This window comes from Lineus longissimus, chromosome 13, assembly GCF_910592395.1.
Source record: "Lineus longissimus chromosome 13, tnLinLong1.2, whole genome shotgun sequence".
Classification (NCBI taxonomy): domain Eukaryota; kingdom Metazoa; phylum Nemertea; class Pilidiophora; order Heteronemertea; family Lineidae; genus Lineus; species Lineus longissimus.
Window position 1 is genome coordinate 12873 of NC_088320.1, and position 14018 is coordinate 26890.

The 14018-nt window shown below is 46.6% G+C and overlaps 1 protein-coding gene across 1 annotated transcript; it reads right to left on the bottom strand.

Moving 5' to 3' along the window:
- Nucleotides 1-6622: 6622 nt before the first annotated feature.
- Nucleotides 6623-13319, bottom strand: LOC135498468 (uncharacterized). Its single transcript, XM_064788745.1, has 10 exons — nucleotides 13274-13319; nucleotides 12668-12729; nucleotides 12050-12465; nucleotides 11583-11727; nucleotides 11387-11508; nucleotides 10865-10984; nucleotides 9994-10186; nucleotides 9570-9675; nucleotides 8675-9282; nucleotides 6623-8098 (listed from the first exon to the last, which is right to left on the bottom strand). Exons 3-7 carry the CDS (start codon nucleotides 12109-12111, stop codon nucleotides 10024-10026), a joined length of 612 nt encoding a protein of 203 aa, XP_064644815.1. The 5' UTR covers nucleotides 12112-12465; nucleotides 12668-12729; nucleotides 13274-13319; the 3' UTR covers nucleotides 6623-8098; nucleotides 8675-9282; nucleotides 9570-9675; nucleotides 9994-10023.
- Nucleotides 13320-14018: the final 699 nt, after the last annotated feature.

Consider the following 14018-nt stretch of genomic DNA (forward strand, 5'->3'; position numbering starts at 1 on the left):
GTCCTAGACTGGTTGTGACCATTGTCTTCCATCGTTCAGGCGGAGATCAAGTCGGTGTGATGTCCTAGACTGGTTGTGACCATTGTCTTCCATCGTTCAGGCAAAGACATCAAGTCGGTGTGATGTTCTAGACTGGTTGATACCATTGTCTTTCATCGTTCAGGCGGAGACATCAAGTCGGTGTAATGTCCTAGACTGGTTGTGACCATTGTCTTCCATCGTTCAGGCAGAGACATCAAGTCAGTGTGATGTCCTAGACTCGTTGTGACCATTGTCTTCCATCGTTCAGGATGAGGCATCAAGTCGGTGTGATGTCCTAGACTGGTTGTGACCATGGTCTTCAATCGTTCAGGCGGAGACATCAAGTCGGTGTGATGTCCTAGACTGGTTGTGACCATTGTCTTCCATCGTTCAGGCGGAGACATCAAGTCGGTGTGATGTCCTAGACTGGTTGTGACCATTGTCTTCCATCGTTCAGGCGGAGACATCAAGTCGGTGTGATGTCGTAGACTGGTTGATACCCTTGTCTTCCATCGTTCAGGCGGAGACATCAAGTCGGAGTGATGTCGTAGACTGGTTGTGACCATTGTCTTCCATCGTTCAGGCGGAGACATCAAGTCGGTGTGATGTCGTAGACTGGTTGATACCCTTGTCTTCCATCGTTCAGGCGGAGACATCAAGTCGGTGTGATGTCCTAGACTGGTTGATACCCTTGTCTTCCATCGTTCAGGCGGAGACATCAAGTCGGTGTGACGTCCTAGACTGGTTGTGACCATTGTCTTCCATCGTTCAGGCGGAGACATCAAGTCGGTGTGATGTCCTAGACTGGTTGTGACCATTGTCTTCCATCGTTCAGGCGGAGACATCAAGTCGGTGTGATGTCCTCGACTGGTTGTGACCCTTGTCTTCCATCGTTCAGGCGGAGACATCAAGTCGATGTGATGTCCTAGACTCGTTGTGACCATTGTCTTCCATCGTTCAGGATGAGGCATCAAGTCGGTGTGATGTCCTAGACTGGTTGTGACCATGGTCTTCAATCGTTCAGGCGGAGACATCAAGTCGGTGTGATGTCCTCGACTGGTTGTGACCCTTGTCTTCCATCGTTCAGGCAGAGACATCAAGTCAGTGTGATGTCCTAGACTCGTTGTGACCATTGTCTTCCATCGTTCAGGATGAGGCATCAAGTCGGTGTGATGTCCTAGACTGGTTGTGACCATTGTCTTCCATCGTTCAGGCGGAGACATCAAGTCGGTGTGATGTCCTAGACTGGTTGTGACCATTGTCTTCCATCGTTCAGGTGGAGACATCAAGTCGGTGTGATGTCGTAGACTGGTTGATACCCTTGTCTTCCACCGTTCAGGCGGAGACATCAAGTTGGAGTGATGTCGTAGACTGGTTGATACCCTTGTCTTCCATCGTTCAGGCGGAGACATCAAGTCGGTGTGATGTCCTAGACTGGTTGTGACCATTGTCTTCCATCGTTCAGGCGGAGACATCAAGTCGGTGTGATGTCCTAGACTGGTTGTGACCATTGTCCTCCATCGTTCAGGTGGAGGCATCAAGTCGGTGTGATGTCCTAGACTGGTTGATACCCTTGTCTTCCATCGTTCAGGCGGAGATCAAGTCGGTGTGATGTCCTAGACTGGTTGTGACCATTGTCCTCCATCGTTCAGGTGGAGGCATCAAGTCGGTGTGATGTCCTAGACTGGTTGATACCCTTGTCTTCCATCGTTCAGGCGGAGATCAAGTCGGTGTGATGTCCTAGACTGGTTGTGACCATTGTCTTCCATCGTTCAGGCGGAGACATCAAGTCGGTGTGATGTCCTAGACTGGTTGTGACCATTGTCTTCCATCGTTCAGGCGGAGACATCAAGTCGGTGTGATGTCCTAGACTGGTTGTGACCATTGTCTTCCATCGTTCAGGCGGAGACATCAAGTCGGTGTGATGTCCTAGACTGGTTGTGACCATTGTCTTCCATCGTCCAGGTAGAGGCATCAAGTCGGTGTGATGTCCTAGACTGGTTGTGACCATTGTCTTCCATCGTTCAGGCGGAGACATCAAGTCGGTGTGATGTCCTAGACTGGTTGATACCATTGTCTTCCATCGTTCAGGCGGAGACATCAAGTCGGTGTGATGTCCTAGACTGGTTGTGACCATTGTCTTCCATCGTCCAGGTAGAGGCATCAAGTCGGTGTGATGTCCTAGACTGGTTGTAACCATTGTCTTCCATCGTTCAGGCGGAGACATCAAGTCGGTGTGATGTCCTAGACTGGTTGTAACCATTGTCTTCCATCGTTCAGGTGGAGACATCAGGTCGGTGTGATGTCCTAGACTGGTTGATACCATTGTCTTCCATCGTTCAGGCGGAGACATCAAGTCGGTGTGATGTCCTAGACTGGTTGTGACCATTGTCTTCCATCGTTCAGGCGGAGACATCAAGTCGGTGTGATGTCCTAGACTGGTTGTGACCATTGTCTTCCATCGTTCAGGCGGAGACATCAAGTCGGTGTGATGTCCTAGACTGGTTGATACCCTTGTCTTCCATCGTTCAGGCGGAGACATCAAGTCGGTGTGATGTCCTAGACTGGTTGTGACCATGGTCTTCCATCGTTCAGGCGGAGACATCAAGTCGATGTGATGTCCTAGACTGGTTGTGACCATGGTCTTCCATCGTTCAGGCGGAGACATCAAGTCGATGTGATGTCCTAGACTGGTTGTGACCATGGTCTTCCATCGTTCAGGCGGAGACATCAAGTCGGTGTGATGTCCTAGACTGGTTGATACCATTGTCTTCCATCGTTCAGGCGGAGACATCAAGTCGGTGTGATGTCCTAGACTGGTTGTGACCATGGTCTTCCATCGTTCAGGCGGAGACATCAAGTCGATGTGATGTCCTAGACTGGTTGTGACCGTTGTCTTCCATCGTTCAGGCGGAGACATCAAGTCGGTGTGATGTCCTAGACTGGTTGTGACCGTTGTCTTCCATCGTTCAGGCGGAGACATCAAGTCGGTGTGATGTCCTAGACTGGTTGTGACCATTGTCTTTCATCGTTCAGGCGGAGACATCAAGTCGGTGTGATGTCTTAGACTGGTTGATACCCTTGTCTTCCATCGTTCAGGCGGAGACATCAAGTCGGTGTGATGTCCTAGACTGGTTGTGACCATTGTCTTCCATCGTTCAGGCGGAGACATCAAGTCGGTGTGATGTCCTAGACTGGTTGTGACCATTGTCTTCCATCGTTCAGGCGGAGACATCAAGTCGGTGTGATGTCCTAGACTGGTTGTGACCATTGTCTTCCATCGTTCAGGCGGAGATCAAGTCCGTGTGATGACCTAGACTGGTTGTGACCATTGTCTTCCATCGTTCAGGCGGAGATCAAGTCGGTGTGATGTCCTAGACTGGTTGTGACCATTGTCTTCCATTGTCAGGCGGAGACATCAAGTCGGTGTGATGTCCTAGACTGGTTGTGACCATTGTCTTCCATCGTTCAGGCGGAGACATCAAGTCGGTGTGATGTCCTAGACTGGTTGTGACCATTGTCTTCCATCGTTCAGGCGGAGACATCAAGTCGGTGTGATGTCCTAAACTGGTTGTGACCATTGTCTTCCATCGTTTAGGCGGAGATCAAGTCGGTGTGATGACCTAGACTGGTTGTGACCATTGTCTTCCATCGTTCAGGATGAGGCATCAAGTCGGTGTGATGTCCTAGACTGGTTGTGACCATGGTCTTCCATCGTTCAGGCGGAGACATCAAGTCGGTGTGATGTCCTAGACCTGTTGATACCATTGTCTTCCATCGTTGAGGCAGAGACATCAAGTCGGTGTGATGTCCTAGACTGGTTGTGACCATTGTCTTCCATCGTTCAGGCGGAGATCAAGTCGGTGTGATGTCCTAGACTGGTTGTGACCATTGTCTTCCATCGTTCAGGCGGAGATCAAGTCGGTGTGATGTCCTAGACTGGTTGATACCATTGTCTTCCATCGTTCAGGCGGAGATCAAGTCGGTGTGATGTCCTAGACTGGTTGTGACCATTGTCTTCCATCGTTCAGGATGAGACATCAAGTCGGTGTGATGTCCTAGACTGGTTGATACCATTGTCTTCCATCGTTCAGGCGGAGATCAAGTCGGTGTGATGTCCTAGACTGGTTGTGACCATTGTCTTCCATCGTTCAGGTGGAGACATCAAGTCGGTGTGATGTCCTAGACTGGTTGTGACCATTGTCTTCCATCGTTCAGGCGGAGACATCAAGTCGGTGTGATGTCCTAGACTGGTTGATACCATTGTCTTCCATCGTTCAGGTGGAGACATCAAGTCGGTGTGATGTCCTAGACTGGTTGTGACCATTGTCTTCCATCGTTCAGGTGGAGGCATCAAGTCGGTGTGATGTCCTAGACTGGTTGATACCATTGTCTTCCATCGTTCAGGCGGAGACATCAAGTCGGTGTGATGTCCTAGACTGGTTGTGACCATTGTCTTCCATCGTTCAGGCGGAGACATCAAGTCGGTGTGATGTCCTAGACTGGTTGTGACCATTGTCTTCCATCGTTCAGGCGGAGACATCAAGTCGGTGTGATGTCGTAGACTGGTTGATACCCTTGTCTTCCATCGTTCAGGCGGAGACATCAAGTCGGTGTGATGTCCTAGACTGGTTGTGACCATTGTCTTCCATCGTTCAGGATGAGGCATCAAGTCGGTGTGATGTCCTAGACTGGTTGTGACCATGGTCTTCCATCGTTCAGGCGGAGACATCAAGTCGGTGTGATGTCCTAGACCTGTTGATACCATTGTCTTCCATCGTTCAGGCAGAGACATCAAGTCGGTGTGATGTCCTAGACTGGTTGTGACCATTGTCTTCCATCGTTCAGGCGGAGATCAAGTCGGTGTGATGTCCTAGACTGGTTGTGACCATTGTCTTCCATCGTTCAGGCGGAGATCAAGTCGGTGTGATGTCCTAGACTGGTTGATACCATTGTCTTCCATCGTTCAGGCGGAGATCAAGTCGGTGTGATGTCCTAGACTGGTTGTGACCATTGTCTTCCATCGTTCAGGATGAGACATCAAGTCGGTGTGATGTCCTAGACTGGTTGATACCATTGTCTTCCATCGTTCAGGCGGAGATCAAGTCGGTGTGATGTCCTAGACTGGTTGTGACCATTGTCTTCCATCGTTCAGGTGGAGACATCAAGTCGGTGTGATGTCCTAGACTGGTTGTGACCATTGTCTTCCATCGTTCAGGCGGAGACATCAAGTCGGTGTGATGTCCTAGACTGGTTGATACCATTGTCTTCCATCGTTCAGGTGGAGACATCAAGTCGGTGTGATGTCCTAGACTGGTTGTGACCATTGTCTTCCATCGTTCAGGTGGAGGCATCAAGTCGGTGTGATGTCCTAGACTGGTTGATACCATTGTCTTCCATCGTTCAGGCGGAGACATCAAGTCGGTGTGATGTCCTAGACTGGTTGTGACCATTGTCTTCCATCGTTCAGGCGGAGACATCAAGTCGGTGTGATGTCCTAGACTGGTTGTGACCATTGTCTTCCATCGTTCAGGCGGAGACATCAAGTCGGTGTGATGTCGTAGACTGGTTGATACCCTTGTCTTCCATCGTTCAGGCGGAGACATCAAGTCGGTGTGATGTCCTAGACTGGTTGTGACCATTGTCTTCCATCGTTCAGGCGGAGACATCAAGTCGGTGTGATGTCCTAGACTGGTTGATACCCTTGTCTTCCATCGTTCAGGTGGAGACATCAAGTCGGTGTGATGTCCTAGACTGGTTGTGACCATTGTCTTCCATCGTTCAGGCGGAGACATCAAGTCGGTGTGATGTCCTAGACTGGTTGATACCCTTGTCTTCCATCGTTCAGGTGGAGACATCAAGTCGGTGTGATGTCCTAGACTGGTTGTGACCATTGTCTTCCATCGTTCAGGCGGAGACATCAAGTCGGTGTGATGTCCTAGACTGGTTGATACCCTTGTCTTCCATCGTTCAGGTAGAGGCATCAAGTCGGTGTGATGTCCTAGACTGGTTGTAACCATTGTCTTCCATCGTTCAGGCGGAGACATCAAGTCGGTGTGATGTCCTAGACTGGTTGATACCATTGTCTTCCATCGTTCAGGCGGAGACATCAAGTCGGTGTGATGTCCTAGACTGGTTGTGACCATTGTCCTCCATCGTTCAGGATGAGGCATCAAGTCGGTGTAATGTCCTAGACTGGTTGTGACCATTGTCTTCCATCGTTCAGGATAAGGCATCAAGTCGATGTGATGTCCTAGACTGGTTGTGACCATTTTCTTCCATCGTTCAGGCAGAGACATCAAGTCGGTGTGATGTCCTAGACTGGTGGTGACCATTGTCTTCCATCGTTCAGGCAGAGACATCAAGTCGGTGTGATGTCCTAGACTGGTTTGGAACGATCGCTTTATGAGGAACATGCCGGCAAAGCCAGTTTGATAGAGACAAAAGACAACTCCGAGGAACAACTCAATAAATAGTGTGAAATTCAAAATTTCTAAAATAATGCAAAGAGCCATTGATACATGTAACACTTTTGGGACACATTGTTATGCATGCCGTCTTGAACATAAACATAAGATGTTTTCAACCGGACTGTGCATTTTGTTTGGGAAACCATTTTCCACTAGAATATCTACATAGTTTCTGATCATGAAAAACATAAATTGAGTCGCATGCAGCGACAACCATTGTAAATGCAAGCAAGGTGAACTGCTGTGGTGTATTCAGGTCACAAACCTTGACCTCATTGATCCGAAACAGCACGACATCGGTTAGTGGGTTATTTAAATAACAAAAGAACCAATTTCGTCATGATCAACAGGACCGTGCTGTGATCTCATTTGCATGACAAAAGGGCCCCTCTAGATCAGGCGTTCAGATCAGTCTTCTCATTTGCATGACAAAAGCGGTTGCTTTGGACGAGTTTAACAATAGAAGTAACTTTTTGAATTCACCTTTACATGTATTATGGCTTTTATATGTAAATTTCACATATTGTATCATTATACAAACATAACAAATTAATACATAAAACGTCAGACATTGACGTTGATGTTGGCGACAGCTTGCTTGACCATTCTGTACCACAGGAAACTTCTTGATGGGGCAGTTGTTATCTTTATAACTCACAGGAAGAAACAAGATGAATCTTTCTGGACTAATTATCATGAAAAGACTGAGCTCCTCTTCCACTTGACCGCAGGGTCAGGAACCAACATCAATTTGGAATATTTTGGAAAAATTTCAATCAACAAAATATTTCAACGAAATCTCAAAATTTGGAAATGAATTAGCCCGATTCTTTTGCATTTGTTTTGGTCTTGGGGATAACCTTTGTTATCATATCATTGATGAAACCAAGAATGAAAGGCACCCGGATAATTACCGTGTTTAAGGAAATTTAAAATACTTGTATAAAATGGAGGCTAGAGTTTGTCAATTTCATATCTGTCCCAAATGGAGACCGGCACTATCAGGTCTCGGAAGCTGATTGGAATAAACGCATTCGTGTATTCAGGTATTCGTGGTACTGAATGGATCGAGAAAGTTCACAAGGCCTACGGTTCCATCAAAGACAACACATGTTCTGGTTGGCTGGGGTCGAACCAACCAGAATCACGTGGACCCCATGTCTTATTCGATGGGAAAATTGAAATATCTGATCAATTTGGTGATTTCGGAGAAAAATGAAGTAAATTTTAACAGCTCGATAGTAAATTTTGACCTGGTACATCAGAACCTTGACTTATTTGGATCTGGTTCTGGTTCTTAATCAACAATCATCTAGGAGGAGTGACCGACGATGACTGATGGAAAGTCTTTTAAAGGCGTTCCAAATGTGTTCAGACATTTTGTCACAGCCACAAAATGGAAGTAGGCTTTTTACCATCGGATGATATTGAGATTTGCAATGAAACCACCTTTCAATCAGATATTTCGATAAAATACAACGTATCCTTCTGCAGAGGCCTACAGGTAGCGAATGTACAATACTACACCAGAGAAAGTCTGTTGCTTATGACTCCCATAGCGACAATCGTTCAGGGGCCGAGGGTTCCACATCCATTGTGTCATCTTGCTGAAAAGAACAACACATCATGTATCACAGACAGTGCAATAGATGAAAAGCTCAATGCCCACAGATCATTTCAGAGAGATTCACGCAAAGTAAGCCTGAAAATGGCTAGCACAAAAATTGGCGAAAATTTTGCTTATGCACGTTCTTGGTCATGCTTTATACGATTGGTACAAAGTTAGACTAGACTTTGAGGTTTTACATGAATAATACATTTCGTTTAACTACTGATTTGTTCTGTGTGTAATCAGCGTGCTGTTTTCTCATGAAATCATCCGTGTGAGCCTTGTTGCAATTGTACGTTTATCGAATGATTCACAGCTGTCTCAGCGAGACTTGAAATGCTAGAATTTACATTTCAAGATCAGAAGCTCGGTTGTTGGTGTTGCTAGCTTTCTGGAAGGCTGGAGATTACACGATATGTGGTATTCACCCAAATAGGCTTGTTCTGATAATATCGAAATACTCTTATCTTCGGATCCGGAACTATAACACCAGACAATGAGAAGTCACTAGGCCCACCTTAATGGTGAATATTCATGACCCTAGCAAATGCCGAGAAGGGCATATCAGTCATACCTGGTCAAATAGCAGAACTTGAGGTCCAGGCCTAGGCTGGTCAGGTCGTTATTGGAAGTCTGGCTCAGAGTGGAATTATCTGGTGTTATAGTTCCCGAGATAGTGTATATCTGTTTGCATTACCTTCAAGATGTGCCCCCGTCGTCACATGGCATCAGTCGTAAAGAGATTCCTGAAGCATGCCGTCATCCAGTGCTTGTGAGATTGGTATCACGTCTCGTCAAATGAAGGGGTTAGAGGTACGCATCTTGTCCAAATCCTTCGTTTGTGGTTCAAATGAAGTACATAAATATAATCCACATTTTCAACAGTTCAATCTGAGCGAAGAAAATAAAATAGTCTAGCGATGGTCCGTGGCTTTCGCGAATCCTTCGTTTGCGATTCAATCTGAACTAAGAATTGTGTTTGCGTTTAAGAATACGATACGCGATGAAAACGTCTATGCATATAAACACGTGTGTTATCGAGATATTCACAGTCCGAGCGAAAGCTTCACACAGTTAGATAGAGAGTCTGTTCCAGGATTGGTATGCGTACTGAGCCCCTGGATACCTCTTCCGTCCCCTGGATGTACAATACTTTCATTATCCGTGCACGTCTGTGGACAACTGAAAATAAAAGTACATTGCCAATCAGATGAAATTGGTCGGCGTATTCAAGTGCTTCTTGCAGACACTCCATAACTAACCTTTAGAATTTTTGAAGTTGGAAATGTATTTGATATCTTTGTTGTTATAACATTCTGCAACATTACTCAGAGTATGGTGTTCATCTACTGGGTGGATGTAGAGGTGATCAATCGGAGGCTCGAATGGCACAAATTTTGCTTTCCTTTGGAAGGTCATGTCAGCTGGCCGTTTTAGGCTCTTACACTCCGCCCTAAAGGCTAACTCACTTCTACTTAACCTCGTCATCTCAGGACAATTGCGGTCTTCCATTTGATTAGATCATAAATTCTGTTTCCATCCAGGACTGGGTGTGGTGGTGCAACTCTCTGCAACCTACAAAAAGTATCAAACCATTACAAATCTTCATACAGTGCGAGAAGTGTCTTCAAAATGAACATCGTCATTGGCAAAGAAGCCCATCTTAACAACTTATCATCTTTTCTGTTGAACCTGGCTGCAATTTCCATTTTCTTAAATGGGTGGACGGAGGGGTCTTTAAATAACCCCTTTAATTTGCAAGTTATCAGCTTTTGTCCAGACGTTATGTTATATATCTGCCGAGTTTAGAGCGTATATAGAGTCCGACAATCGCCCCACTGTTGTAATATAGGTACTGACTTGAAACATGTACATGTACGTTGTGATCCTTACCTCCAGTTACAATGCACATCCTTGAGAGTGTCATTTCCAGCGGTTGTAGCGACGCCCTGGTCGTGGTGATGAATATCCTGTGACCTGGATGTGGTGATGCCGGCTCCGGACGAGGACTTCCACTTCTGTGTCATTTCCAGCAGTTCGAGCCGTGTGGTTCCCTTTTTCTGGTGTTACCCATCTTTTGGGAATACTGAAAAAAAGATTTGACACGTTTTTCTAAGTTTCCCCCACTGAAACCCTTTGCTGCACGTCTCCTTTCGTTGTATTTTAGCATTCCACACAACTGCAGTTTCATGGTGAGGGCTCTTCAGCCTTCGTCCCGACGTCGCTTGCTACTGTTTGCATGTTTAGAGCATTCTCATTATTTTCAAATGAAACTCTTCAAGGAGCTGATTACTCTGAGCAGATCAATCTTTGATTTTCAAGTGTCAAGTAAATAGGTTCTACTGCTTACCTGAAGTAACACTGCAGCATTCTCCATCGGCTGTCTGGCCGCTAACCTGAAGTAACACTGCAGCATTCTCCATCGGCTGTCTGGCCGCTAACCTGAAGTAACACTGCAGCATTCTCCATCGGCTGTCTGGCCGCTTACCTGAAGTAACACTGCAGCATTCTCCATCGGCTGTCTGGCCGCTTACCTGAAGTAACACTGCAGCATTCTCCATCGGCTGTCTGGCCGCTTACCTGAAGTAACACTGCAGCATTCTCCATCGGCTGTCTGGCCGCTTACCTGAAGTAACACTGCAGCATTCTCCAACGGCTGTCTGGCCGCTTACCTGAAGTAACACTGCAGCATTCTCCATCGGCTGTCTGGCCGCTAACCTGAAGTAACACTGCAGCATTCTCCAACGGCTGTCTGGCCGCTTACCTGAAGTAACACTGCAGCATTCTCCAACGGCTGTCTGGCCGTTCGGGATCGATCAAAAGATAACGGCACAACCGCTTCCCTTGGCAGGATCGTGTCAGGTGGCCGGGCACGGCTGTTGTCCTGAAAGTCAAAGTCACGGCAGATATTTAAAGACGTCAAGACAATTTCTAAACAAGCTGTGCTGCATAGTATGGTATAGTGGATGCGCTTTCAAATTACGGGAAATGGCGGCCAACCAATTGAAGGGCTCAGTCGATCACTCGAATATCTGGCATCCAATAAAATGGTCCCAAGGGATCAATCCAAAATGAACGGTTCTAATGGTACCATTTTGCTTCCCTGGGCAAGGTCATGTCAGCCTTCTCCTTCAAGCACCAACAGCTACACAGGCAGAAATTTCTATAAAGAATCTGTAAAGCTATATAGAAATGGTAAACACAAAATCTATATAGGATCTATATATATATTTTTGCCTGTGTATGCTCACTGTGATGAGAGCTAAATTCACCTCTATCTACTCACCAAGTCTTTGTCGTGTTCAAACTGGGATCATGTTCAAACCTCTGTATAGTGGGGTCTGCGTCACGCTGGGCTCTCTGCGGTGTTCTTGGCTCTGGTTCGCACTGGTCTCCCGGATGCTCTTCCTGAAAAGAATCTTCACGATTTAAATCGCTCATAATTTTTAAAATTGGGTTCAAAAATAATGAAATGAAGTTACCCTAAATGCGGCACACATCTTGCTCGCGTCCGAATCCATCCCCAGACGTCTGTCACGCCACGATCGTGCATCTTCAGCCCTCCTCAAGCATGCCCCATCGCACCGACCCTCTTCCTTCCATTGGGAGGTGGTCTTTCCATCGATGCTGTAAATGGAAACGGATTCAGTGGGAAAAGATCTTACAGTGGATGTATTGAATAAATCAGAAATATTAAGGTAGCAGGAAGGGGTGGGCGTTGGTGGTTTCTGAGTGTGAGGGGGTACTGTACTGTAGTGGCGTCTGCTAACTGTGCTTTGAGAGACTAGGCAAGTCTCAAACAGTGCGGGAAATGTAACGATCTAACTGGAGTAGGATCTCGTATAATCTTTCAAATTTTTTTCTGGATGTTTCAATCATCTCAGGGGAGAATCGGTCAAAGAGCTAAAATTGCGCAAACATCAATGACTTAACAAAATGTGAATCTCACCTGTTTGTTGTAATATCATCTACTTCAGTGCCTGATCTTCTACGACTGCCGCCGGAGAGCATAGAGGGTTAACCCATCAAGTTAAGTGCGAGCCGTCTGATTAACGGCAAAGGCGAGTCCGGAGCCCGTCCCGGACTCCATCCCGCACCATGTCGTCAACTTTCTTAAGCCCTTCAACAGCGTAAGAGAGGGAAGGCCTATTTAATATAAAAACCTCTCTTTTTCGCGTTGAAATGGCAAAATGAACGAAGACGACACGCCCTCATGCTGAACCCCCTCAGTCGTAGAACCGAACGACAGGGTCCCCTAGGGGCGCCCGACAAGAGACACAAAGCGTACCGTGCTTTGGACTCCGCCACGTCGTCGGCCGGCTGCTTGGCACACGCCTTACATACGGAGTCCGCGGAATGGACCTTCTGTAAATGGAATTGGAGAGTCAACATCACAACTAATGCAAAAGACACAGAAAACGCAAAAAAATACAGGACATAGATCAACCAAACACACACACACGCGCACACCCGCACCCATACTCATCCCCTCGACAACCTCCCACATCCCACGCCCCCCAAACCCTCTCCCCCAGCTGATCACACATACATATCACTCTATACATACCCTTCACCTCGCGATAGACATCATTCATGGTCGGTTGCATTGGAGAACTTGGCTTGGGGCATCTGCAATGATAAAAGTGATAGTAACGGTAACACGAGCTCTAGAAACTTGTTCCGAGTGAAAGGCCCAGAAGCTTAGGGTGCGATTTTTGAGGTGTTCTTGACGAATTCGAACAAAATCATAAAAGAATTCGTCACAAAAACAAAGAATTCCTCGTCGTCATTCGGGAGTGTTGCGGAACCTCACTTATGAGAGCCAAAACCAACCGAAACTGTCTAAACCTCACGAACAAAAGGACACGTGGAGTTCGGCCACGAAGTCTTTTCTGCAGACAAATGAAGTAAATATTTTGAATTGAAGGGGGGGATAAATCTTTGGAGTAAGACGAAATTCAAAAACTGCTTGGCATACTGAAATGAAGCAGGAGTTCGCATGTGGCGAGGACTGGACAGGAATGATTCAGTGCGCAGCCGTCATTGGCTTCTTGGTTGTTGAGGAAAACGGCAAATTTCTTGGAAATCGGAATTCGGAATTGGATGTGTGCTCATTTACAGAAGTGGAGGTTGGGATATGCCAGAGTTATGCCCAAGACCGAATTTGTCTTACCATTGCGTGGTGTGGCCTGTGCTTAGAAAATGTGGCGTGGCCTGTGCTCGTCGCGTCCGATCTTGAAGCTCCACGAGTCTTGAATGCGCAGTTTATATTGGGAGCATTGGTAACATCAGTTGAACGACTTACGTCATGTCATTAAATAATAGAATCGTTCTGGTGCTTTCATGCCGTGCTCGTCATGGTCACTGCATTTGTTGTGCCAGCCTTATACGAGTGGATCATAGCATAATTTGTATATTTTGTACTGCTGATCTGGTCATAGTCAGGTTGGCACCAAGCTTTAGTAGGTTTCATGTGGTAAGGAAGCATGACATGTGGATGTTATAATACACTATCTACAGCCGATTCTGTCAACTACGGTGAACAAAAGTCAAAAGGATGATCTTGATTTAAAAGTAATTCAGTCGTGGACATCCGCTATTTCTGAAGAGGCTCGACAGATCCGAAAGGAACAATGACTGGGAAAGGACATCGACATTTTTTTTTCGGGGCGGGACGACTACGGTAATTAAGTCGGGGGGACAAAAACGAAACAAAAAAAATTTGAAAAAAAAATCTGTTTCATTTTCATTCGTCCCCCTGCGGTGGCTGGGAAAGGACATCGAAAAAAAAAAAAATCTCGGCGGGACGACTTATTATCTCGGGGGGACGAGTTAGTAAGTCGGGGGGACGAGTTAGTAAGTCGGGGGACGACTTAGTAAGTCGGGGGGACGACTTATTATCTCGGGGGGGACGACTT